At 39.3% G+C, this 26,913-nt stretch overlaps 1 protein-coding gene across 2 annotated transcripts in view; it reads left to right on the top strand.

The window, feature by feature from the left end:
- Window positions 1-26,913, top strand: part of DDX10 (DEAD-box helicase 10) — a 321,863-nt gene that overhangs the window by 137,408 nt on the left and 157,542 nt on the right. Inside the window, exon 14 of one of the 2 annotated variants that reach the window (XM_043530049.1) lies at window positions 6,220-6,468. The exons of the other annotated variant lie outside the window; for it this stretch is intronic. Coding sequence (XP_043385984.1) covers window positions 6,220-6,453 — 234 coding nt within the window. The 3' untranslated portion in view covers window positions 6,454-6,468. Of the gene's footprint in view, window positions 1-6,219; window positions 6,469-26,913 lie in introns of those variants that run through there. 2 annotated transcript variants of the gene reach the window in all.

Here is a 26,913-nt window from a genome sequence, read left to right on the forward strand (position 1 = left end):
GCACCAGCTGCCGGGAGCCACTGAGCAACGGTGATTCCCGCTGAGACTGCTGCTCAGGCAGTCCCTGGGGCCAGCCACACTGGCCGCCTGCTCAGCCACACATCCGCTGCTGCTCTGGCCACCCCTGGAACTGCTGCCAGGGATCGCCGAGCTACAGCTGCTCCTGCCACTGCCAGAACTGGCCACCTGCCCGGGGCCACCTGAGCAGTGGCCGGTGTGGCAGCAGCGCAAATGCAGCTGACTGCGGGGTGCCACACCCACTGCTGCAGAAGTTACAGAGGTCACAGGACATGGAGCCTGGATTATTACAACAATCTAACCTCCTAACACTGCCCCGCACTCCAAGCTTCCTTTTATCCTCCATTACTTTCCCCCTATGACTAGAGAGGTGTTAACTGGCCACTTCACCTTCAATGGCCCCTGAGATGTGTGTTTACTTGTGTTAAACAATCTGTTTGACCTTGTATTTAGCTATTACACCCTGAGTACATTTTCCAGACCTGAAGAAGTGCACTGTATAAGCTTGACCCACCAACAGAAGTTGGTCCTCAGGGAACTGATGGGCAGGATTCCCTGGGAGAATAACATGAGGGGGAAGAGAGTCCAGGATAGCTGACTGTATTTTAAAGAATCCTTATTGTGGTTACAGAAACAAACCATCCTGATGTGTAGAAAGAATAGTAAATATGGCAGGCAACCAGCTTGAAATCCTTGAAATCCTTGCTGATCTTAAACACAAAAAAGAAGCTTACAAGAAGTGGAAGATTGGACAAATGACCAGGGAAGAGTGTAAAAATATTGCTCAGGCATGCAGGAGTGAAATCAGGAAGGCCAAATCACACTTGGAGTTGCAGCTAGCAAGAGATGTTAAGAGTAACAAGAAGGGTTTCGTCAGCTGTTAGCAACAAGAAGAAAATCAAGGAAAGTGTGGGCCCCTTACTGAATGAGGGAGGCAACCTAGTGACAGAGGATATGGAAAAAGCTAATGTACTCAGTGCTTTTTCTGCCTCTGTCTTCACGAACAAGGTCAGCTCCCAGACTACTGCACTGGGCAGCACAGCATGGGGAGGAGGTGACCAGCCCTCTGTGAAGAAAGAAGTGGTTCGGGACTATTTAGAAAAGCTGGACGAGCACAAGTCCCTGGGGCCGGATGCGCTGCATCCGAGAATGCTAAAGGAGTTGGCGGATGTGATTGCAGAACCATTGGGCATTATCTTTGAAAACTCATGGCCATTGGGGGAGGTCCCGGACGACTGGAAAAAGGCTAATGTAGTGCCCATCTTTAAAAAAGAGAAGGAGGAGGATCCTGGGAACTACAGACCAGTTAGCCTCACCTCAGTCCCTGGAAGAATCATGGAGCAGGTCCTTAAGGAATCAATTCTGAAGCACTTAGAGGAGAGGAAGGTGAGGAGGAACAGTCAGCATGGATTCGCCAAGGGCAAGTCATGCCTGACTAATCTAATTGCCTTTTATGATGAGATAACTGGCTCTGTGGATGAGGGGAAAGCAGTGGACATGTTGTTCCTGGACTTTAGCAAAGCTTTTTATACGATCTCCCACAGTATTCTTGCCAGCAAGTTAAAGTAGTATGGGCTTGATGAATGGACTAGAAGGTGGATAGAAAGCTGGCTAGATCGTTGGCCTCAACAGGTAGTGATCAATGGCTCCATGTCTAGTTGGCAGCTGGTATCAAGTGGAGTGCCCCAAGTGTCGGTCCTGGGGCCGGTTTTGTTCAATATCTTCATTAATGATCTGGAGGATGGCGTGGACTGCATCCTCAGCAAGTTTGCAGATGACACTAAACTGGGAGGAGTGGTAGATATGCGGAAGGGTAGGGATAGGATACAGAGGGCCCTAGACAAATTAGAGGATTGGGCCAAAAGAAATCTGATGAGGTTCAACAAGGACAAGTGTAGAGTCCTGCACTTAGGACGGAAGAATCCCATGCACCGCTGCAGACTAGGGACCGACTGGCTAGGCAGCAGTTCTGCAGAAAAGGACCTAGGGGTTACAGCGGATGAGAAGCTGGATATAAGTCAACAGTGTGCCGTTGTTGCCAAGTAGGCTAATGGCATTTTGGGCTGTATAAGTAGGGGCATTGCCAGCAGATCGAGGGATGTGATCGTTCCCCTCTATTGGACATTGGTGAGGCCTCATCTGGAGTGCTGTGTTGCTTTGGGCCCCATACTACAAGAATGATGTGGAAAAATTGGAAAGAGTCCAGCGGAGGGCAACAAAACTGATTAGGAGACTGGAACACATGACCTATGAGGAGAGGCTGAGGGAACTGGGATTGTTTAGTCTGCGGAAGAGAAGAATGAGGGGGGATTGATAGCTGCTTTCAACTACCTGAAAGGTGGTTCCAAAGAGGATGGCTCTAGACTGTTCTCAGTGGTAGCAGATGACAGAACAAGGAGTAATGGTCTCAAGTTGCAGTGGGGGAGGTTTAGGTTGTATATTAGGAAAAACTTTTTCACTAGGAGGGTGGTGAAGCACTGGAATGCGTTACCTAGGGAGGTGGTGGAATCTCCTTCCTTTGAAGTTTTTAAGGTCAGGCTTGACAAAGCCCTGGCTGGGATGATTTAGTTGGGGATTGGTCCTACTTTGAGCAGGGTGTTGAACTAGATGACCACCTGAGGTCCCTTCCAACCCTGATATTCTATGATTCTATGGTCTAACATAAGTAAGCTTATGATTTTGTCACGGTTATTTTTAGTAAAAGTCATGAACAGGTTGTGGGCAATAAAGAAAAATTCACAGAAACCCATGACTTGCCATGACTTTTACTAAAAATAACAGGGTGGGGTGGGGGCTGACCGCCAGGGAGAACTGACATCCCGAGCCCCACAATGTGGAGCGGCTGACAGCTCCAGCCGAAGAAGTCACGGAAGTTCATTAAAGTTACAGAATCTGTGTCCTCTGTGACTAAATCGTATCCTTAAACATAGTGTATTACCTCACCCACCTTGACCTTCTTAGCAATGCACCTTTAAATGTATAGACAAAGCCTAAAAGAAGCTAACAATTACTATTGTTGTAAATCTTTTAGAAATAGTATTTTTCTTAGCTGTGAAACATGCCAGCATAAGGTTTCTAACCATTTATTATTCAGCTATATTGAAGTATTTCTGAGATTTTTTATAATTTACATGAATTCCATTAAGTAGTAGTGCTTGAACATGACTTTAGAATAGGAAAAATACTTTGATGAAAGAGTTTGTGTCAGGGAGTTTCATGAATTATTTTAATTTGCATTTTCATGTTAGCATTGTTGCTTTTAAGTGGATGACAAGATGATATTAATTTTAGACAATGTATTGTCATGTCTGTATATTGCCCCACAAGAGCATGTGTATACTTTCACTCAAAACGTAGAAAGAAATGAAATATTTTAATAACTATTTTTACCTGCAGATGTGCATACTTCATTTTCAAGCTTGTGAAATTTGAGTTTTCCATTAAATTGATGAATTGCTGAGTTTATAAAATATAAACTTACTTCTGTACTAAATGTGTTTATCCAGTGGTGGATTACATTTGCAATTCTATTTTACATCTTCTAAGCAAACTTTCAAAAGAATTTAACCATGTACTTCAAAATACTAAACTTAAAAGGAATACATGATGGGGTAGATGCTGATTCAGAAATTGAGAGGTACAGAGATAGTTGGGTTACCTTTTAATCTTAATTGGATGATATAATGTTCTATTTGTGCAATATATAGCAGAATGGAATGCTGGTCTGTCACTGGGTTTCTAGGTGCTATGCTCATACAAATAAATACTTATTGCATGGGCCAGTTCAATGAAGTGTCATTCATATATAATCAAATTAGGAGAATGTCTGCAGTTGCCTTTTTTTTTTTTTTTAGACTATCGTAGTTTTGCTTTTTTGTATCAGTTACCCATATTCTAGAATTTAGTCTTAGTTTAGCTGCAAAAATACCATGAATACTTAAATATTATTTTCACTTAATAAACCGATTTAATTGGCTTCAGTTAATATGCTAAGTGTCTTGCACTCATAAAGCATCACACTTACTGCTTAGATTCTTATTTGAGGCATTATGCTTTTGTAAATAGTATAGAAAGATAGATTTAATTCATTCCAGAAGTGTATTTTACTTAATTTTTATTGACTATAATGTACATAAAGCTCTTGTGAAGTTTTTTTAAAAATGGCCCATCACTGAATGCCACAGTGTTACATTAGAGCACGAACCAGGTATTTGGTAAAGTGCAAATACGTTTTCATCAATGACACAACTTATATTTTTACACCGAAGTATTTCCCTGCGAACAGAAGCTTAGGATTTGCGTAGTTAGTTGACCAAAGGGAAGCCAGTTTGTTGGTCTTCTAAAGCAAAACACTCTTGCTAGTCTTTCCTGTACTATGTTAGGAAAAATCATATACTTCCTCTCCCCATAGTAACACAATGTAGGGAGAGGCATCCGCTCTCATCACTTCTCTCTGGATCCTACTTTTCCCTTTATTTCCAGTGTGTTAGTAGCGAGTGGTGTCTCCCACAGTCTTTTCTTCTGGTTTGTTCAGTCTATTGTAGTAGTATATTAAATTACAGTTCTCAACAAACATCAAGGAACTGCATTAAAAACATCTTTTGCGGCTTTGTCATGAAAACTATGAATAATTTAAGCTGTGGAATTTCTCACCTCTTCAGTAAACAATCTGTTTCTTTGGGAAAATTGTGATATTGAAAGAATTGCAGTCAAGGAAACTCAACAATACCTGAAACCAAGAGTATGCCTACAGTGCAGTTAGACGCCCGCGGCTGGCCTGTGCCAGCTGACTTGGGCTTGCAGGGCTTGGGCTAAAGGGCTCTTTAATTGTGGTGTAGACATTAGGGTTCAGGCTATTGCTTTGGGACTCTCCCACCTTGCAGGGTCCTAGAGCCCAAGCTCCAACCTGAGCCCAGACATCCACACTGCAATTAAACAGCTCCTTAGCCTGAGTCAGCTGGCATGGGCCAGCCATGGGTTTTCAGTTGCAGCGTAGACATACTCCAAGAGGCCAGAGTTTTTGGTTTTTTTGGATGGGTCACACATTTCTGTGTGAAATGTACTCTACTGTGTACAGAAATAAATTTTATATTAGTGCCTGTTAGTTGTCTGACCAGCTACTGAGAGATCTCACTGTAATATACTGAATAGCTAGAAGGTTGGAATGAGAATCTTAATTCTTTCCTTACTCTTTTGTGATGAAATACCAATTTAAGCTTCATGTTAATATAAATTGTGAAGGGGGAATTATCTTTATAAGTAATGTGTGTATATGTATAGTTTAAAGAATTAAGCCACCTGAATTTTATTCTTATGCATAAACAATCTTTTTTTTAATAAGCAACTATTAACACACTTGCAACTATTATAATATTATAGGGTTTTTTCAGTTGATGAAAGTAAGAAAGGACACACATTTAATTGGATAAAATCATGGTTAAAAAATTCAAACATCTCTGGAGTCTAATTGAAAAAAAAATATTTGTCTTATAAGAATGATGAAGTAAATGTGGAGACTAACGTCACTTTTCAGTCCATTGCTGCCTTAGGAGAAGAGCAGATTTGCTATTGCCCTCCTTATGTTAATTTGCTGGCTTTTTCCTTCCTTCCACCATCCTGCCAAGCTTAGTAATCCACCTGTTTCTTTCTCAGGAAAGGTGTCCCTGTTTCTATTCACCCAAACAATTGGCAGTTAACGTTCAAGCCTTCAGAAGCATCAGGATGGGAAAAGATTTATGGGGAATCCTCAAATTCCTTTTTCTAGTGGTACAAGAAACAAAAGATAAGAGCAGCTGGTTAAAGCTGAAGCCGAACAAGACAGAATTTAAGTTGTTTAACAATAGAGAACATTGAGGGCCTGAAATTGCAGCATGATCGCCTTTGAAGCTACACACCCAAATGTGGTTCAAGTCAGTCCATGCACCTGGGTTGCTTCTGTAATTATTTTTGTGTGTGCGCTAAACTTTCAGAGTAGCATTCACAAATAATGGAGTAATGCCATTATCATTGGCTAGAAAACTTTCCCCTTCTGGCAGATGACCGGCCATCCTCACCTCCCAGCTGGACAATAGCAATGCAGTATATTGCATTTGGCTCATAGGAAACTCCAGTTAGTACAGAACATGGGAGCATAACCCTGCATTGTGGATTACCCTGAACATGTTACTATCCTGATTTGTGATTGACAGCTCTGTTCCTCAGGTCCACTGGGAACTATGTATCTCAAGAGTGAAGCTCATTTATGGAGAAGACAGAGCTTTCTCCAGGCCAGTCCAAACCTGTGGAACAAAATCTCTCAGGAACCAGGAACTATATCAAACCTTGAAATGCCATTCAGGCTACAAGTTGCCATTCAACCTGGCCTTCAGTAACACCACACATTACAGGAGGCACAAAATTAAAATAAAAAAAAAAATCTTGCATTCTTCCCTTTGAGGGAGAAAGAGAGAGCCACTCATGACAGATGCTAATTATTACTGGAAGGTGCTCTGATACCATGACAATGGGTGTGGTGTGAGAGCCTTCCGATTTTGTACATTATTAGTAATAGCTCTTGAGGGATTTGGGGTGCAGGCTGCCCCGGGGCTGTGGCAGGGAGAAAGGACTCCCTACAGCCCTCTCTTGTCACAGCAGCTCGGGGTCAGGTAATAGGTGCCTTTCCCCAGCTGTGGCAGCTCCATCGGGGCTAGGCTGGAGGAAGGGTGTGTCTCCCTGGCCACAGCAGCTCCGGCAGGGGTGCCTATCACTGCCTGCATGACCTTTGATAGCCTGCTGTGCGGCTGCCCAGCTTATGTACAGCAGGACTAGTCTCTTGTGTAAAGTTGGGCATGACGTGAGTGGTACTTACCATGTGTAAAACTAATCCCGTGTGTTAAGTATTGTATCCTTAAACCCGAACTGTGTCCTATAACTGTACATCACTCTCTCTTTGAATATATTTATTGAAGTATCTGCTTTCAGTAGAACTAAGAATACATATCAAAATTAAATAACATTTTAGTATCCAGAAAATTAGTACATAAAGCACAAGTTTGATTATATGTCTTCCATTCAAAATGACTCCTGCTTTGAAACCTTCAGTGCGTATGGGGGAGGGGAGACTACAAAGAGCCTAACTACTACTTTTTAGGCCACTCCAAATCAGTGGTAATGAAGGGCTTCTTTGAGAAGCTGCAGGATAAAATATGTTGTGTAATCCTCCAAGACCCCTGAACTGCATCTTGAGTGTTGCTGCTCTACTGTAGACACTAAGTGGGAAACAACAAAATAAGCTAGTGACAACTAACCTTAATCTTTGCAGTTCTCCTGGGGACATGCAGCATCCCTGAAAAAATTTATTTTAAAACAAATATTTAATAGGGCTGTCAATTAATCACAGTTAACTCACGCGACTAACTCAAAAAAATTAACCATGATTAATCGCAGTTTTAATCACACTGTGAAACAATAGAATACCAATTGAAATGTATTAACTATTTTTGGATGTTTTTCTACTTTTTCAAATATATTGATTTCAGTTACAACACAGAATTCAAAGTGTACACTGCTCACTTTATATTTTTATTGCAAATTTGCACTGTAAAAATGATAAAAGAAAATGTTTTTCAATTCACCTCATATAAGTACCATAATGCAATCTCGTTATCGTGAAAGTGCAACTTACAAATATATATATTTTTTAACATAGCCTGCACTTAAAACCAAAACAATGTAAAACTTTAGAGCCTACAAGTCCACTCAGTCCTACTTCTTATTCAGCCAATCGCTAAGACAAACAAGTTTGTTTACATTTACAGAAGATAATGCTGCTGGCATCTTTTTTAAAGTGTACTTTTTGGACTTTTGAATGAATTTTTTACAACAGGTGTCCTTGACTTTTAATTTTGAGAATAAGGCCAATTTACCTATGAGTCTCTTGAAAACCACCCCCTCTTTATTATTCATATTCATGAACTTTCCATGCAGGGAGGAAGAGCTGTTCAGTTATGTTGGCTACACCATTTTTGCAGGTGAATTAAACTCAGCATCAGAGGGGTAGCCGTGTTAATCTGGATGTGTGAAAGCGGCAAAGAGTCGTGTGGCACCTTATAGACTAACAGATGTATTGGCGCATAAGCAATTGCCATACTATTGTCAAATATGTTAAAACCAGCATGGATAAAATCCTCCCCTTCATTTTTCAGAGACTGAGGGTTTTTTTAAATACTTAAGTGGTTTTAATATCTATCTGAATCATCTCAATACCAATATGCTACAAAATTGATTTTTAATGTTCACATCTAATAGTTATCAGAATCAAAGTAGTACATTCATGGTCAATTAAACATACATGTATCTAGAAAGTTGGAAGTATCCATTTCAATAAATAAACTTTAAAAATCTAGAATATAATGGAGAAAAATGAAATCCTAGAAGCAAAACACAAAGACTATAGAGTATTTTTTTTTAATTTTGAAATTTACTATGAAAATGTTATTAGATGTTTAAAAATAAGAACTTAATTTGCAACTTGATTAATATTTTGGCTAAGGCTGCATTTTGATGAATTAAAATTATGGCATAATTCTTTAAAATATAGTGTGCAATTAGAAAGAACAGTGAGTGAAAATTAGAGCACAGCCGTCGGAATAGTTCAGGAGCGAGAGTTATTCCATAAGTGCACATAACTAACTTTATAGACTAGTGAGAAAAGGTGAGTGAGGTAATATCTTTTATTGGACCAAATTTTGTTGGTGAGAGAGACGCTTTCGAGCTATGCAGAGCTCTTCATGGGGTCTGGGATATATACTCGAGCATCACAGCTAAAAGCAAGGTGGAGCAGATTGTTTAGCATAAGTAGCAAGCACATATTGTAAGGGACCTTTCAAGGTAGAGTGGCCTATTAACACCTCTACTGTCATAGGACAAAAAGTGGTCGTTTGTGGGTTACAGACTTTATATGTGAATGACTTACATTTTTTCTTTATGAACTACTATTTGTAGCTCAAATTTTATGAACTACTTCCATAGCTGTTATAACAGACATCAAATTTGTTAATGCTTTCTGGTTTGAAAATTTTAGTGTAATTGTACCCAAAATTAACAATTCATAAACAATAAAAAATCAAGTTTATTTGACGATGATGCAGTTTTCAATCCCATTTCTATAAATAAGCTGCTTCGATTGAAGTGACTCTTTTCCTTGTTCAGTGTAGTCAACAGGATTTGCATTTACAGCTTTCACCAAAGAATTTGAAAACATCTCCCATCTTTATCTGTTTGTCCACCTTTTGTCATACTTGGGCTATGTCTACACTACCCAGTTTTTAGCAATATAGCTGTGTCGCTACAGCCATGCCACTAAAAGTCGTGCAGCCTAGCCGCTGTTTGTTGGCTCTCCTGCCAATAAAAAAAACTTCCATCCCCAATGAGCGGTGTTGGCTTTGTTGGCCGGAGAGTGCTCCTGCCAACAATATGCTGTTCACACTAGCACTTGTCACGGCAACATTTTTGTCTTGGGGAGGGGGGGTTAACACCTCTGAAAGACAAAAGTTTTGTTGTTCAATTGCCAGCGTAGACATAGCCTTAGACTGCAAGCTCTTTCAGACATGGGTTGTCTCTTTATGCTTGTGTGTACAGCATCTAGCCAGTCCCGGTACATGACTGAAGTTTCTAGGTATTACCACAATACAAATAAAAAATAATAATTTCACTCTGATCAATTAAGCATGATAGGTTAGTAATAGACCTCGTGAACAGAAGAGACTTAGGTGGATCTAGCTACATTGCTCAGGGGTGTGAAAATTTCACACCTCTGATAGATGTGAAGCCGATCTAAGCCCTGGTGTGGGTACCACTAGGTTGGCGGAAGAATTCTCTCACGGGGGATGGATTTACTACAGTGACAGCAAAAACCTCTTCTGTCACTGTAGCAAGTGACTACACTGTAGTGTTACTGTGGTGCAGCTGCAGTTGTGGTGCTATAGTACTTGTAGTGCAGCTGTACCCTTCATTTCCGTGCCTCTGTTTACCTGATGCGTACAATTGGGCTAACACTTCTCTACCTTACAGTGGTGGGGTGAGTGTCAGTTAGGGTTTGCAAGGTCCTTTGAAGGTGAAAATTACTTTAAGTGCTGCAATTCTGTTTTTGGAGGTTTGGAAGTGTCTGGAGAGCCACTCCACAGAACCATACTAGGACGGATCATGTTTCCAGAGTGTGCACACCTACCTGTACTCAGTATATCCTTGATTGAAACAGCAATTTGTTCCAACCCTAGCTCTTGTCTCATTTCAGAAGTCTAATGTGAAATAATAGAGCTGTCACTTAGCTGTTTAAAATGATCATAACTGCATTTAACTTTCTGTATTGAACAAGCAGCAGAAATAATCTATCTAAAATACGTTACTGTACATCTTCTTATAGCCATTTTAACATAACTAGGTTGATTGTTTGAAATATAAAAAACTACTTTCTTTAATTGTTTAAAGAATTAAACAATTCTTTAATTGGGGCTTGCCGTTCATTACTGGTAAATATTGATACATATCTCATTTTTAACAACAAATTGGTTGCGAATTTTACTGTACAATGAAAGATTAAAAACCTTAGCTTAAAAGAATATCTAGTTAGAATACTTACTACATTTTATGGGACAAATAGTGATTTACCTTATCAACCATAAATATCAATGGCTGCTATCAAAATCAGTTTTCAGGATATTTTTCTGTTTTGACAGCAGATGTGAGCCTTTCTGATTTTAAATATAAAAATATTTTTACTTTTCAGTTTAGAGGGTTTTTTTTTTCCCAACCATTTAAAAAAGCAAACCCTGATTTTATCTCCTTTTTCTTACTACTGTGTACTTTAGCTTAAGATGGGATAGCTTAGCTTTTGCGTGTGTGTAAACCTGTGCAAGCAATGTATTTGTTAGTCAAGATCTGGTGCAAAGCTCAACGTAAAAAAAATTAAGATTGACTCAGTATATTTGCAGAATAGCAAAATGCGTTGTTTTTTAAAAATGGTTTCTATTCCAAAAACTTCTGTAGAGAATTCAATGACTGCTCACAGATAAAAGAAGAGAATTGAAATTGGATTCTTTATCTGTAACGGCAAAGCCTAGTGCCTTGAGTTTTAAATAAAGCCAAGCATTGTTACTGACTGCATCATGCAAATGTTTAAGTCTCTGCATGGATATTCATTTCCTTCATACAGGTCATAAAGTTTTAAAATGTTAACGAGAGTGCATTTTAGTGCATATGTTAGTGAGTTACTGATTATGCTGATGGAGAAATTCCAGAGGTCACTACTAAATTGTGTCTTCTGCATTATAGCATGCTTTTTTGCTAACAGGCTGACCTTTCAAAAATATTTTAAAATAAAGGCCAAAATACCGTGTCCAGCTGAAAATATGGAAGCATTTTAAATAGACAAAATAGAAGTATGCAAATTTGAATTTGATCAAGACACTGTGAGTGAAACCCTAAACTCTTCCAAAATATGCTATGGGATTTTTGTGTCAGGACCTGTGCGGCACCTGCGCGCCAGCCCAGAGCCCTCACCCAAACTTCCTCCCAGAGCCCACACCCCTCATCCCCATCCGCACCCCAACCCCCTGCCCCAGCCCAGAGCCTGCACCCTGAACCCAAACTCCCTCCCAGAGCCTGACCCCTGCACCCCAACCCCCTGCCCCATTCAAGGCTCCTCACTTTATTTTCATTTACTTCCCATTATTAATAATATAGGAGGAGGATGAAGGAAAAAAAAAATGAAAAACCTGGGGGGAGGGGCGGGCAAAGATAAGAGAGAATGGTCTTTTTCTTGGCTGTGTCCGGGGGGGCGGCGCGAAAGTGAATCTGTGCACAGGGCCCCACGAACTCTAAATCTGCCACTGATCTCTAGTGTATTGTCATCGTTTCTGCAAAATCCTCTGATCCAATTTTATTGCTATTAGTGGGCTCAGTGGATCTAATTCCTGAACATAATAGTGGATTTCATGATGAGCCAAGTAATTATGGATTAGTTTAGCAGGCTTTGTTGTCACAGCTGGAAGAAAAGTGTCTTCACGGGCAGGTTGAGACTTTTTTTGGTGTGTTTGTAAGTTCTGTAGCAGAGACTACTTGATTTTATGCAGCGTTCTCTAGCACCTGCATAGTGTCTTCCTCTAAGGGCTTGCCTACACTGGCACTTTACAGCGCTGCAACTTTCTCGCTCAGGGGTGTGAAAACACCCCCCCCCCCCCCCCCCCCCCGAGCACTGCACGTTTCAGCGCTGTAACGTGTAAAGCTCGGCAGCGCTTTAACATTGCCAGTGAAGATGTGCCCTTAGACGTAGTTATTAATGACATCTTAAGTTTCCTCCATTTTGTCAGCACACGGACACAACCTGTTTTGTTCCTATTCAACATACAGTAGGCCAAGTGAATCTTTAATACTATCTACTGATTTGATATAGTGTCACGGGCTACGTCAACTACTTAAAATGTGATCAGAAGCTGGCACTGAAGTAGCAGGAGAGCTGGCAATATAGGCTGTTCTAATTCTGGATAGAAACTGCTGGTTTTCCCCCATCACTTGACAAAGAGGAGGCAGAGAATTAATTATCGATCTGTAATACTGTAGGTATATGTTGTGGTTTTGGCTGGATTGCCCTATACGAATTTTTATTCTTAAGTAACTTTTTCCCTCATAAAATCAGATTCTTATTCATGCATGCAACATAAAAAATGGTGTAACATGTGATGCTGGTTTGATTCTCAATAGAGTATAAATGTTAGTCTAACAGGGTGAGGGTGTCCCAGAGAGGTTCGAAGCTTGTTTTTCAGAAAATCAGACTGTCTTTTCATTCAATACTGATAGTAGGCATATATTTGAGAGTTGTTTCAGAAAAGATTCATTTACCTTTTGATAAATTTACTAGAACTACTGAGATATAAAGTTATTCACCTTCACTGGGCCCCTTAATGCATGATTTCACAATTGTCCTAGAAGGGAGTCTGATTTCTCAGAGGAACACATTAACTAAACCTTAATGTATTCTTTAGATAACATCACTGAGGGGTGCTTCCGTAACATCTGACAATGAATGTCTGATGATTTGAAACCGAGGCAGTATTCAGTGGTTAGAACAGCAGTACTTCATGTCAGGAGCAAAAGGGTAGTGTCGTAATGAGATGTAACTTTATATATACTAGAATTTTTTTGTAATACATATTTCCTGGACACCAAATTTCTATGGTAAAATGTTTTAATAACATTCCACTAATCCATTCTACTAATTCCAAATTCTGAATTAAAATGCACTAATTCTATGATGATGTTTTGAGATGTTTCTGACCTCAGAATTCCATTTAAAACTGTTTGACTGTTTTTTTTTATATATGGAACATAACTTCCATCAGATCACTGCTCCATCCAAGGAAGCATATTCAGTCTTCCTGTTGATGCATGAGCTAGCTAGATTGGGCAGTTAAGCATATTTATGTATGTACGTAAAGCTGTTACGACCATATGGGCTGTGGTACTTTCAGCTAGCAGCAAATGTAATACCTAGATTGTCTCAATTTCCTACCTTAGTGGCAGTAATATTCTATATGAGGAAAATCGCTTGATACAGATTTACTGTCACAATCTATGAGATCATAACTGGGCAGCTCCCACAGAGTCTTTGAGGCTACAATCTTAACGAGTAAGACTTCTTGAAGAATTGAGAGTCTGCTGTTCACAGTATTATCTTTTTTCCATGGTCAAATCAATGATGATCTTAGACCACTTCAGATCAGTATTGTAATTATGTCCCGTAAGGCTGAAAAGCATTTGTTCTTCTTTGAGTATATGTCCCTCTGGATTCTTTACCCTAGGATGTTCCCATGCCCATGGACTCTTGATTGGAGACTGCAAAGTAATGCTTGTGGGCCCACGCCTGCTGAGAACAATGCCTCAAGCTCCAAACAAGGAGATATAGGAAGAGGAGAGCCTCCCACCACTCAGGTCCTTCTCAGCTGCCGGTGGCTCAAGATGGAGTCTTTGCTGTTAGCTGTTTCAGCTTCCCACCTTTCTTAGAATCATAGAATATCAGGGTTGGAAGGGACCTCAGGAGGTCATCTAGTCCAACCCCCTGCTCAAAGCAGGACCAATCCCCAGTTTTTACCCCAGATCTCTAAATGGCCCCCTCAAGGATTGAACTCACAACCCTGGGTTTAGCAGGCCAATGCTCAAACCACTGAGCTATCCCTCCCCCCCCCCCCCATTGTGAAAGTCTTTATTTTTGTTTTTAGCTATTTACTTTTGGAATGCATGTTCCGGAAACGAAAAGATCATTTTAGTAGGACTCAGTCTGCTCAAAGATCCAGGCTATTTCAGAACCATCAGCAGGCCACCTTCCCTAAGCCTCAGAAGGCCTTCAGTGGAAGGAACAAGTGGCAGAAGCAAAGACCACCCACCCTTTCTTCTCAATCAGTCCCTCCTTCTAAGAGGCAGTTTTGACACCTTGGCTGAGGGCATCGATCAACCCAGTTCACTGGATTCCCCATTGTGCAATTTCCCCCCATTTGGAGATCTACTTTCCCACTGTTTACCTGCCTAGGAACTCCTTACCTCAGACAAGTGGATACTGGAAGTTGTCAGAGCGGGTTACGCTGTCCACTTCCACTCCTATTCCCCCTTCAGGCACCCCTCTCACGAAAACCTTTAAAGGCAAAAGGTCCTCTTCTCCACCCTCCTTTCTGGGGACAGTAGAGCTGGTTCCAACAGAGTTTATCGGGAATGGATTCTACTCAACTATTTCCTAGTTCCCAAAAGAGATGGCTCTTGGAGACCGATTCTTGACCGCAGGAACTCGAATAACTATGTTCTACCACAGCACTTGAGAGTGGTGTCATTAGCTACCATTCTTCCATCGCTGGATCCAGGAGAATGCTTTGTCGCCTTATCCTTTCTTGAGAGAATTTGGACAGTACTCCATTTTGGACAAGGACTGTCTTTTTACTGCATGTTTGTGAAGAAACATTCCTAGCGAAAAGGAGTCCTCATTCTTGTTACTGTAATCCAAATAATAAATTTTAAAAATAAGGAAATTTGGTTTCCTAATTTGCATATTAATAGAAAGTTTGATGTAAAATTTGAATGATCTTAGCTCCTACCAGGTAGCCAATTAAAATCTACTTCCATAGATTATATGCAGAATCATAGGCTTTTCAAACATGTTATAAAGCATTGATGAGGTCAACATAGAGAGAGAGTTCCAGGAAGCTTCAGAACACCACCAGGCCCTGACCGCACATCTTTGGGGATCTCTCTAGCATCCAGAACAATGCTTGGTCTGGGGCCTTTATAAGTTGCTGTGTCTCATGGTGAACAGAGTTTGGGCCTCCAGCGTGGTCTTGAGAATGGTCCCTACCCAGATGTATACATGGCTTTCTAAACTTCTAATTAACCCTATCCAGTGGTGTAAACCACATGGATCTACTGCAAAGCTGGCATATTAAAAGGGATTGTGAAAGCTAAGCAATCAGTTTCTAGACAGGTAGAATGTACGCTAACACATTTGTATTTGTGAGGCCTCTGGCCCACTGGGTTTGATCCTGTACCCTTAATTATAGAGTCAGTGATGTATGATATGGATGGAACAAAAAAATTCTTCTTTAACTGTCAGAAACCATAGGTCTATCACATCCCATTAGAATTAGGAGCATTCTTTAAAATCTGCTTCTGTTTAGAACTCTAAAATCCATTGTAAATTGTACAGGGAAGATAAGCAGAATATTTCTCTTAACTGTTCTCTTACTTTATGCTTACAGATAAAGTAGCTAAATCATTTTAGAGAGAAGTAAAGATTGTTTTAATCTCTGGTTTTTGGCAGGGAGATAAAATCTTGAGCAGTATTAGTTATCAGATGCATCCTATAAAATAGTACAGTCTTGACTTAATATTTCTACAAATGCTTTTTCCTACAGTAAATTGCATTTTGCCATAGTACTGGTCGAAAGCAAAGAAGATGGTGGTAGTATAGTCTATATCTACACTCCTACTTTACTGAGTTTCTCAAGTCTCTGTATCCCTAACTCTTCCACCAGTAAAGATGGATGTAAGTACTATTTCCGCTTTCCAGGGCTACCTTGAATCTTGTGGAACAGGCTATTCAATGCTAATACATTCCTTTAAAAAAACAACAACCCTGTACTTTGTCTTAGTATTTTAACTCCTTCCTGGGGTCTAGTTGGAATTTAGGGATTTTTAGCAGGTGCCTTATTGTTAGGGTGGCAGAATGTGTGTTTTTTTTTTTTAATATAATTTGGATAGATATCTCTGTTTATTTTTAAACATTTTCCTCATTTTTATTTATTTAAATTTTCACAGTTGTAGGAAATTGTAGGGGGTTGGATTGTCAGACCATTACAATGGCGGTTGAGATTCAAGAAGTTAAAACCTAAAAACAACGATAATTGTTAAAACACAAATTGTAAATGACACATGTTAAAATATACCAAGTAAATATCCATAAATCAAGGTCTAAGTTCTCAAGCATTATTTTTCTTACTTTGCCTCTCTTTAAATTTGTGGTGTTATTGATGGAAATATTTTTCATTAGTATTTGTGTGTATGGTGAAATCAATGTTTACTGATATTTACTGATAAAATTCTACTCCTTCCAAGCTACTTATGGATAATTGAAATGCAAAATCCAGCTTTACAATCTTGAATGAAGATTTTTGGTTTTTTTTCCTTAGCTCTAATTTCAGCCAGGTGTGGAATCTAGTCAGATATTTTCAAAATGTGTTTTTTCTTAAGGACATATTTTAAAACAACACTGTCAGGGCTATTCCTTAAAAGTAAGTTTTAGATTAGAATTTTCAAAAACTGTAAGCAGATGTGTTCATGAAATTATATTTTAAGCTTTTAAAAGGCAAACATTTCCCTCTCTTTGCCAATGCGGGAGAGACCGAAAGCAAAGCTGACTAGAGATTGACTGGTTTAGTGTTTCCGTCTAGATAGAGTGAAATAAGCTTTAACCGCGCAATATTAAAAAGTAAATTAGATTTTTAATTAGGTTCAATAGTCTGAAATTGTAGTCATAGTGGAAGTAGTGAGGGCTCTTTTAATCTGATTAACCCTGACAGTGTTCCTTTATATTTCTTCTAAAGACACAGTAATATGGGATAATTGTGTGTCACTAGATCATTTCGAAAACATGTCTTGTGCCTGAGGAAGGTAAAAAGTGTAGGTAAAAATTCCACATCCAGCCTTGAGTAAAGGGATAAGTGGAAAAACTCCTCCTTTATCCTCAGAACAGTCTACGTTAGCCCTATCATGATGTATTAAATTTCATATAGTCACCTGTGTTTTAAAGTATGGGCATTACTTAACTCCATACTCAAGTGCAATTTTGTTTAATCTATCCACAGTTCCTTAAATTCTTCTTACATATTTCTTGTAAGGTCATCTGACACTATATCCCTGAATGCTAGTCTACATAGTAGTCTGTCCTAAAAAAGTATAGATCAACCCATGTAATTTTTAGCTACTTTAGATATTATAATCAGATCACGCTTTGATATTTTCTGTCAGACCAAATCTCCTTTTAATCTTTTTTTTATACCATTTCCAGCTTGATATGATCTTCAGATAAGATCTCCAAAGCTGGATGCTATTTCAAGAGTAATCTAACGAGAACCCTATAGAATGATAACAGTTTCTATGAACTTTAGTAAATGCCAACATCTTATTAAACATGACTGCTTCTGCATATTGAAATGTGAATTTAAAAGCTGGATTTATCAAAATATCTTTTCTTTTTGCAGTAATATCTAATTCAGACTCTTTAAAGTATATTTACCATACCATGGGCATTACTTCCATACAAGTGCATCACTTTACACTCAGGCATATCACATTTCATGTTCTATTTCAAGTCCCATTAACCTTTTATTTATCTTTCAGAGCGGCTACATCTCTCTCTCTTAACCGCATCATCTCTTTTAATATCTGCAGATTAAATCATTTTTGAATAATCTTGTTCAAATAGTTCAGTAGTCACTTCAATAGGGCTATGTGTGAAGGTGAGCCAGGCCTTTGATCCTCTACGTGGGTATAAATCTGTTGTCAAACTTCATTTGAGGCACATGATACTTCCTAGGTATCAGGTATCTAGCTGCTATGGTTTATTATTACACGCCCACAAAAACATTTCAGGCTGTTGTTAAAATCCTGTATCCAATAACAAAAAAAACCCATGTTGTTGTTCCACAATTTCCGCAGCAACCAGTAGTTTCTTATTTTACTGCTTTGAATTTCAGACCACTGATGTATTTAAAAAAACTATTTTATTTTTGGTTTTAGCATCCCTAGCTATGTATTTTCCTTTCCCCTTCTTTTATGCTCTTCATATTCTCTCCTTTTTCTTAAAAAGCTTTTAACAATGCTTTACCTATTTGCATGCTATTTCTGCAGTCATTGAAATCCTGTATTTGTAGCTTTCTTTTCTGTAGGTCAGATTAAAAAGTTATCAATCACTCTCACTGGCTTTAAAACATTCATGTTTAGCTTTGCATAATTACATGCACAAAATAGATTCCGTTAGAACAAATGGAAATTACAATAGTGTGATATATTGGAGAAGGGTATCCAACCTTTTCTTTCTGCTGCATACGTGCTTTGAGAAAAGAGTGCAGCCCCATGGACAGAACTGGGAAGCTGCCTATGTGTGATGTCTGTAAGGTGGCTTTTAAAAATCCCAGTGAACATTCCAAAATTTTATTAATAGTTGTGATTTTAGCAGGAATCATTTTTGAGCATCTTGTGATAGACACAGTGAGCAGCATCTTCTTATCCCCAAAAGCCCATTACCTTTCTCTTGGCCAGGACTGCTCTACATGGAAAGCTATTCTTTGTTCTTTTACTCTGACAATGTGTAATGTTGGTCTCCCAGTCCGTTGTCTCCAATCCATTATTTTGACACACATGAACTCTTTCCTTCCCCCTTTCTTATAGAGCTGTGCGATACAGAAAAAGCTTGTAAGTTCTCTCTCCTTCATTTTATTTCAAACATAGGGATAAGTTGACTTTGATAACTGTTCAAGGTAAAGCTGTTATGAGTGCCAATAAAACATTTAGAATCTCTAAACCTTGCTAAAGTTTTTTATGGAACATGGAAAAAACTAAAAACAGATTTTATACAACATAGGCTTTACTAGTGTTTTTGGAGGTGATCTGTATGACTCACTTGTGTCTACACTTACCAATAATGTCACCATCTCAAATTCACACCAGCAAAATCCTTAATACTGTATATTTTGTCTCATCTTCCTGATGCCTCCAACACAATAGTAATCTTCTGTGGATGTTGGGGATGTGTTGTCTGAGATCAAATAGCCTATATGGTTGTTACGGCCAGATACCGTGGACATGGGTGTGATATTAATAATCTTATAACGATCATGGTCTCTGTGTTCCTCATCCCTCCTTATTGGACTGCATAATTTTTGTATTATATGACCAGAATTGGGAACCCAGCACTTTACCTATTATATATTAGATCCATTTGATTTCTTGACCATGGGTAAGGCTAGTCAATTTTTACTGATTCTGAAGTGGTGTTGGATACTGTAGTGTACTAACACTGAGGGTATCAAATTAGGAATGTGAACAGTGACCCCTTTGTGGTGAATAACATTTGCTCTTCGGGACAATTCTGTCCCAGGTTTGCTTGTTTTCATTATCTTTGTAACCTAACTACGTAGTGCATGTTATACTCAGCATGCAAAAGTAGAACAGTTGTAGAATGGGGTGGAGAGGTGGTTTTAATCTCTTCATAGAGCTTATTGCAACTTGTCACTGTTGTCTCTGAATTGCTTAGAAGAGCAGCCAAAAACGTTGGATGCCTCTTTTATGGTTCCCTGGTTAGCTGCACCTATTTCTCTTTTTCACATATTTCTGAGCACGCCCCCTTAGAGTCGGGCCTCTTTCCTTTGTCTCCTGGATCAAATTCTATAATTCTCTCATGCTTAGCTCAGACCCTGGGCTACAATATCCTGTGTATCAACTATTATTACCTAACAGGTCGGACCAAGTTTAGGCATTTGACTAGTGGTTTTCAGTCACCCTTCTTAAAACTTAAAGTATTGTTTATATTAGCAGCAGGCATAAAGCTTTTTTAAAAAAAGGATTTTTAAAGTCACTTTATATGCCTGTCTTTCTTATCAAATGGCTTGTCATCCCCTAATGGTCACATAGGCAGGCCTAAGTTGTTCAGGCACCCCTAGCTGGTTGCTGTCTGTTTCCCCCCAAATAACTATCCCTCCTCTTCATTAGAGAGATGCCCTTTTAAGACTGCCCCAGTTCTTTTGTTCGTCTGTGTTCTTAGGCTTTAGACCTTCTGGTCCAAACCAGTCCCCTAGGCTCAGCAGGAAATCAATCCAGATTCTTCAGCACCAATGGGTCTGACATTGTCCTCTAAGGTGCCACAAGTACTCCTTTTCTTTAAAACTAAGCGTGTGTTGAGGGGGAGCTTATTTTGACCCATTCTTTTCCCTTTCTGTTTATTTTTTACTTACAGCCCTTAACATCTCAATAACCTGGTTAACATACCATATTCATAAATCATAGAGCTGCTCCAAATCCATCCCAGCTTCAAATGGCGGTACTGGAGTAAAAAGAGTGCAGGAGGATAACTTTATGTTGAACAGGAAACAATGATACTTTAAAAAGAAAAGGAGTACTTGTGGCACCTTAGAGACTGACTAATTTATTTGAGCATAAGCTTTCGTGAGCTACAGCTCACTTCATCGGTACTCCTTTTCTTTTTGCGAATACGGACTAACACGGCTGTTACTCTGAAACCAATGATACTTTAAAAGCTCATTTAGGAGAGACAGACATTTGAAACTTAAAATAATCTTTGTGAACACAAAATATTTTGAGTAAATTCATACTTGCTGAAAACAAAGGAATTTCAGAAGCAGCCTGTTTAGAACACTTGCTTAACTAGATTTGTATTTGGCAGCTTTATTTCTTTGAGCTTCAGATTATTTTTTGTCCTATATGCCTCTCATTTAATGTATTATACAACTTTTATGTTCAGAATATGCAGTTCTGCCTTCATGAATACTGCAGTTCCTTAAAGGTAGAAAATTTTATTTAAATCCCTTTAAATCTATTTAAGAGATGTTTCCCTGAAGATAATGGAATAAGCAGTATGCAACAGTTCATGGGTTTTTTTGTTTTGAAGTATTACTTAAAAATAATTCAGTTAAAAGGTGGAGTAAAGTGGGATTTCAGATCTGCAATTAGAATAAAAAAAAATCCATTGCTTGGCGTATGTAGCTTGAAAGAAAAACAGGGAGTTAAAGTAAATAACCTTCCCCATCACCACCTTCATTAAATAATACAGTTAAAGGATTTTTGAGGTTAAATCCTGATTTTGTCATAGGGCAACAGATTATATGTAAACAAACCACTAGTAAGGCTTAAAAAAGGCAGTAGTTTCCAGTTTTAGTTACTTATTAAAACAACTGAATAAATTCTTTCCATCAGTTTTGTTGTTTACTTTCATTTTAGCCACTAGTCCACTAGTCTTGTGATATTTAGGAAACATTTTGGTAATTGCTCAGTTGTAAGTGCATGTGTGATTTGCACATAAAGGTTCAGGATTTGAAATCATGTTCCTTATATATAGGGCCTTACCAAATTCACGTCCATGAAAAATGCATTACGGACCATGAAATCTGATATGTGTCTCTCCCCCCTTCACTCCCCCCCCTTCCCCCCCCAGGTAAAATCTGTTTTTTTGTGTGCTTTTACCCTATATGATACAGATTTCACGGGGGAGACCAGCATTTCTCAAATTGGGAGTCCTGACCCAAAAGGGAGTTGCAGAAGGGTTGCGGTATTGCCACTCTTACTTCTGTGGTGGCTTCAGAGCTGGGTGGCCAGAGAGCAGCGGCTGTTGGCTGGACACCCAGCTCTGAAGGCAGCACCCCGCCAGCAGCAGCACAGAAGTTAAGGGCGGCAATACCATGCCATGCCACCCTTACTTCTGCCCGGCCGCCTTCAGAGCTGGGCGGCTGGAGAGTGGCGGCGGCTGACTGAGGGCCCAGCTCTGCAGGCATCAGCACAGAAGTAAGGGTGGCAACGCCATACCAGGCCATCCTTACTTCTGCGCTGCTGCTGGCGGTGGTGCTGCCTTCAGAGCTGGGCTCCCGGCCACAGCCACCACTCTCCAGCTTTCCCAGCAGCGGCGCAGAAGTAAGGGTAGCAGTACTGCAACCCTCCCTACAATAACATTGTGACCCTTCTCCCCCAAACTCCTTTTTAGGTCAGGACCCCTACAATTACAACACCACGAAATTTCAGTTTTAAATAGCTGAAATCATGATATTTATGATTTTAAAAATCCTAGGACTGTGAACTTGACCAAAATGGAGCGTGAATGTTGCAGGGCCGTACTTATATAACAGCATCCAGGACAAATCTGTTGAGAACTTGTTAACGATAAAGAAGAAGGTGATCTTACAAGGAAGGTATGCTGCTATGCAGAGTTTTTTGGGAAGAGTTATTCAATTCCAAACCAGAAAGCTCACCCCGTGGCATAATAAATTAGAGCTTTTCTTTGAAAACAACAGGTCCCGATAAATATTGAAGTAGTGGGTGGGGAGCACTTGGTGAGATCACCATACTGATTGACCGGAAGGAAACAGTGGGACAAAAATAAGTGCATCACATATCACTGTGCGTCTTTTGACAGGTCTCTGCTGCTCATGACTGACACCCTCCCCCACTTAGTTTGCCCCCTGTCAGGAAAAGAGCTCTGTGTAGCTCAAAAGCTTTTCTCTCTCACCAACAGAAGTTGGTCCAATAAAAGATATTACCTCACCCATCTTATCTCTTCAATGTAATAAACAGCAGTTGTTCTTCGAGTGCTGGTCCCTGTGTGTATTCCACTGTGGGTACGCATGTGTTTCAGATGCCTGGAGCCGGATAATCTTGAAAGCAGTGTCCATTAGTCCGTGCATGCAACCTTGCTCTCCTTATGCCTCCAGTCAAGGAGATAAAGGGCGGGGCAGACTGACTGCCTCTCCAGTTCTTTCTTCCCATATCATGGTCTAGGTTGGAACCTCCAGTGTCCAGAGCTTTGTCGTCTTTTATCTGTTGATCTGTAAATACATATGTATATATTTGTAAATAGTTTTTAGAATTGTATCCAGGAATTTTAGGTAAAAGTCTTATAATTAGATAGTTAGCTACCCCATCCTAGAATACACATAGGGACCAGCACTCAAAGAAGAAGAGAAAGTTACTTACCTTTGTAACTGGAGATTCTTCGAGATGCGTGGTCCCTACCTCTATTCCATTACCTGCCCTCCTTCCCCTCTGCTTCGGGTCATCCTTGGATTTGTGGTCCAGAGGAGCTGAAGAGATGATCCGTCCATCCCGCTCTTTATCTTCTCGGTTGGAGGCATGAGGATGCATCCACAGACTGACAGACCCTGCTTTCAAGACTTTCTGGCTTCGGGTGCATGGAGCATAGGTGTATCCAGAGTTGAATGCAGATAGGTACCACACATCTCAAAGAACGTCCAGTTATGAAGATAAGTACCTTCCTCTTACAGCACACCAGCTTCCTCGATATTATTAACTGGGATGGTGTAATACTGGCTGGTTTATACTATAGTGAGTGATTGTCTCATGCTGAGTGAGTCCATAGCTGTATACTTGCGTGTTTCGGAATACAGCTGGGAACTGTTAGTAGGTAAAGTGCTAGGAATTGTCAGATGTGTCCAGTGTGTGGGTGTGTATCTATAATGTTTCACATGTGTGAAAAGGCTTGACTAAAAGAATTAAATTTGGGAAGCAGGTGTTGGTGAATTGATTAGGTATAAATTCTAGTCTTGAGATGAAGAGTTTCTTTCCAATTCTGCATTATTATCTTTATGGGTGGCTAAAATTTATTGATATTGCATAGGTTCTGTGTTGATTGACTTAGTTACAACTAACAAAGGCATCTTCAGAGAATATAAAGTAAGTAAAAATACTATTGTCCTAGATTGGATCATTTTTGTCTGTTGTGTGAAACTCCAGATTATTAGGTTAAATTTAGAAAGTTCATGTAGTGATCGTATTGCTTTGCTTCCCCTGCATATAGTCTTTTTTTAGGTTCTGATAGGATAGTCCAACACAATACAGAAAGTCTTAGGTGTGTTCTTCAGCTAAGTAACAGAAATTGCATACATTTTTGAGAACCCTAGTATAGTTAAACATTAATTGACTCCTGCATATTAAACCATATTGTTCTCTCAATAACAATTTTCCATAAGATTTTGAAAGCTAAATTGCTATTAGCCTTAGTGTCACATCCTAATTGCCTGTTGTGGAGATGATTAATATAATTTTAAGGTCAGATTGTCAGAATTGGAATTGGGTATGTTGCTTGAAAGTCCCTTTTAAAGGGAAAAAGGAGGCGGGGGGACAATTGATTAACTTAATGGTTCTTTAATTTCAGGTGAATAGCTCTTCACATTTGATAGGGAAATGTGTTAAAAACTTTGGTAGTAGTAAAGAATAGATGTAGATCATTTGATTATTATATACATCTTACCACTGGAAGTCGAAAAGTTTTGTGCTTTCTAAGAAAATGGCTGTCAGTAACTTGAGGAAGTGCTGCAAAAAGTTGTAATTAGATTTCAAATCTAAAAATAAAAATGAAATTAACATTAAATAGAAAATTGTCTATGGCAATTTGGTTGCATTTTGGCATATTTAACTGCGATAGCAAACTTTTGATCCAAAAAGAAACTTATAAGCCCTGTATTTAAGTGAATTATCTGTTTTCAGGCCAAAAGAATTTTGAAGTAGCATTTGGATTGGAACATATTACTCAATAATTCTCCACATTAATCAGAAATGGACCTATATTTGCCATTAAAATCCTGTTCAGTCTTTGGCTCGCACACTGAAATTGTAAGAAGGTCAGTGTTTGTCATGACTGAGAAATTCTGAAGTTTAATGTTCATTCTTCTAGCTGTATGATTTTTTTTTGCTGAGTCAGCCTAAGTAACAATAGTTCTGTGTATAGGATTGTGTAATATTTGTTTTCCTACTCAGTTACTCATGATGTAGGTCTCTTTAAAATAGTATTTATAAGATACTGTGAAAGTATAATATCTTGTCAAACCAAGAAGAACCTGAAATAATTGACCTAAAAGTAATCCTATTTGTGTCTAATGAGGAAGAAACACAGAGCCCTTATCATAAATAATGTCCAAAGAGCACATGACTTAAAACAAAAAGACTTTTGACTGTACAACAGAAGTACAGGTTCCATGTCCAGGATGATGAAACTGTGCCTCCGGCTGCAGGGCATATTTTATTGGATGTATGGCTATTGGAGAGTGCTGCTTGACAACTCTCTCATGGCTAGGTTAGGATAAGCATACAGAATAGCCCATACCAGTTTTTATTTTAAAGCTCTACATTCACATGCCTTTGTTTGTTGTTGTGATAAATGAAGGGGGTCAGGGAGAGCTCCCTTTTATGGACACACCCAGCCGGTTAGCTATAAAGTCCCTCTTGGTGGCTGTTCTCTGCTTGCTTTACTGTAAAGAGTTAGAAAGTCTCCCTGACTAGGTAAAAGAAAGGGATTGGGCACCTGACCAAAAGAGCCAATGGGAGGGCTAGAACTTTTTAAAATTGGGAAAAAAACTTCCCTTTGTTGGTTGTTCTCCGGAGAGTGGAGACACAGAGCAGCAAAGCTGTAAGGAGCTTTAAAACCAGGTATGCAAAAGCATCAAATCGTACCTCAACCCTATTTATCTGAAACCCCAAATATGTAAGTAACCAGGGAATGTCTAGGAAGACGGGGGGGTTGCAGTTGGGTGGTGGCAGCATTTACCCATCCAAGGTCAGAGAGAAGCTGTGACCTTGGGAGTTTAATACCAGCATGGAGTGGCCAGTCTTCATTTTTAAAATCCTTGCGGGCCCCCACCTTCTGCACTCGAAGTGCCAGAGTGGGGAATCAGCATTGACAGTTGTCTCCATCTAGGTGTATTTTATATCTCAGTTGTACCTCAGATCTCAGTTGTACCTCAGCACCCAGTATGCATACTTCCCTTTCTCATCAGTAGATTATGTATTCTCAGTAAATACCCTCAATTCAGTCAAATTGCTATTGAATTTGTAGTTAAACCAGGACAAAAATTCCTCAGTTTCACATTTTGATTATATTTAGCTCCTTTCTTCAACTCTAACTTTTCATGGGTTAGCTGAATTCTCTACTGTTTTTGATTCAATAAACATTTTCAACATTAGCATTTTACTAAATGTCCAGAAAAGTTTTTTAGTTTCTCCTGTTAGAAACGCAGTTGCTGAAAACTCCTAACATCGAATTTATATTCATTCCCATAGTATCTCAGGTATAGGTCACGTTTAACATTTAAGCAATTATTCCCCAGAACTGTGAAGTTCTGCAAGCTACTTTTCTCTGCAAATTTTTAACAGTGAGCGCTAACAACTTACCAAGTATTGTGTGGGATTCTCCATTACTGGTGATTTTTAAATCAATTTTAGTTGTTTTTCTAAAAGATATGATTTAGTACAAACAGGAATTAATACAGGGATGTGTGTTGGCCTGTTACACAGGAGATGTGACTAGATGGTCACTGTGGTCCCTTTATGTCTTTATACCTACACAATTCCTGTATACCACACTCAAATATATCACCTTACCATAAACCTCACGCTTTCCTTTTAGAAACAATACTTAACTAATATGCCTGTCCACAAAGAATATACTTTTACTTAGGTAAGGTCAGAGTTAACTGGGTGTGTTTAAATGTGATTCAGCGGGATCTGAGGTGCGGTTGTCAATGCAAGGGAGGTTTGTTGCGAATTAAGAGTTTGTGTTCATTTGGATAATGCTTTGGCTTGGTT

Source organism: Chelonia mydas, chromosome 1, assembly GCF_015237465.2.
Source record: "Chelonia mydas isolate rCheMyd1 chromosome 1, rCheMyd1.pri.v2, whole genome shotgun sequence".
Lineage (NCBI taxonomy): Eukaryota > Metazoa > Chordata > Testudines > Cheloniidae > Chelonia > Chelonia mydas.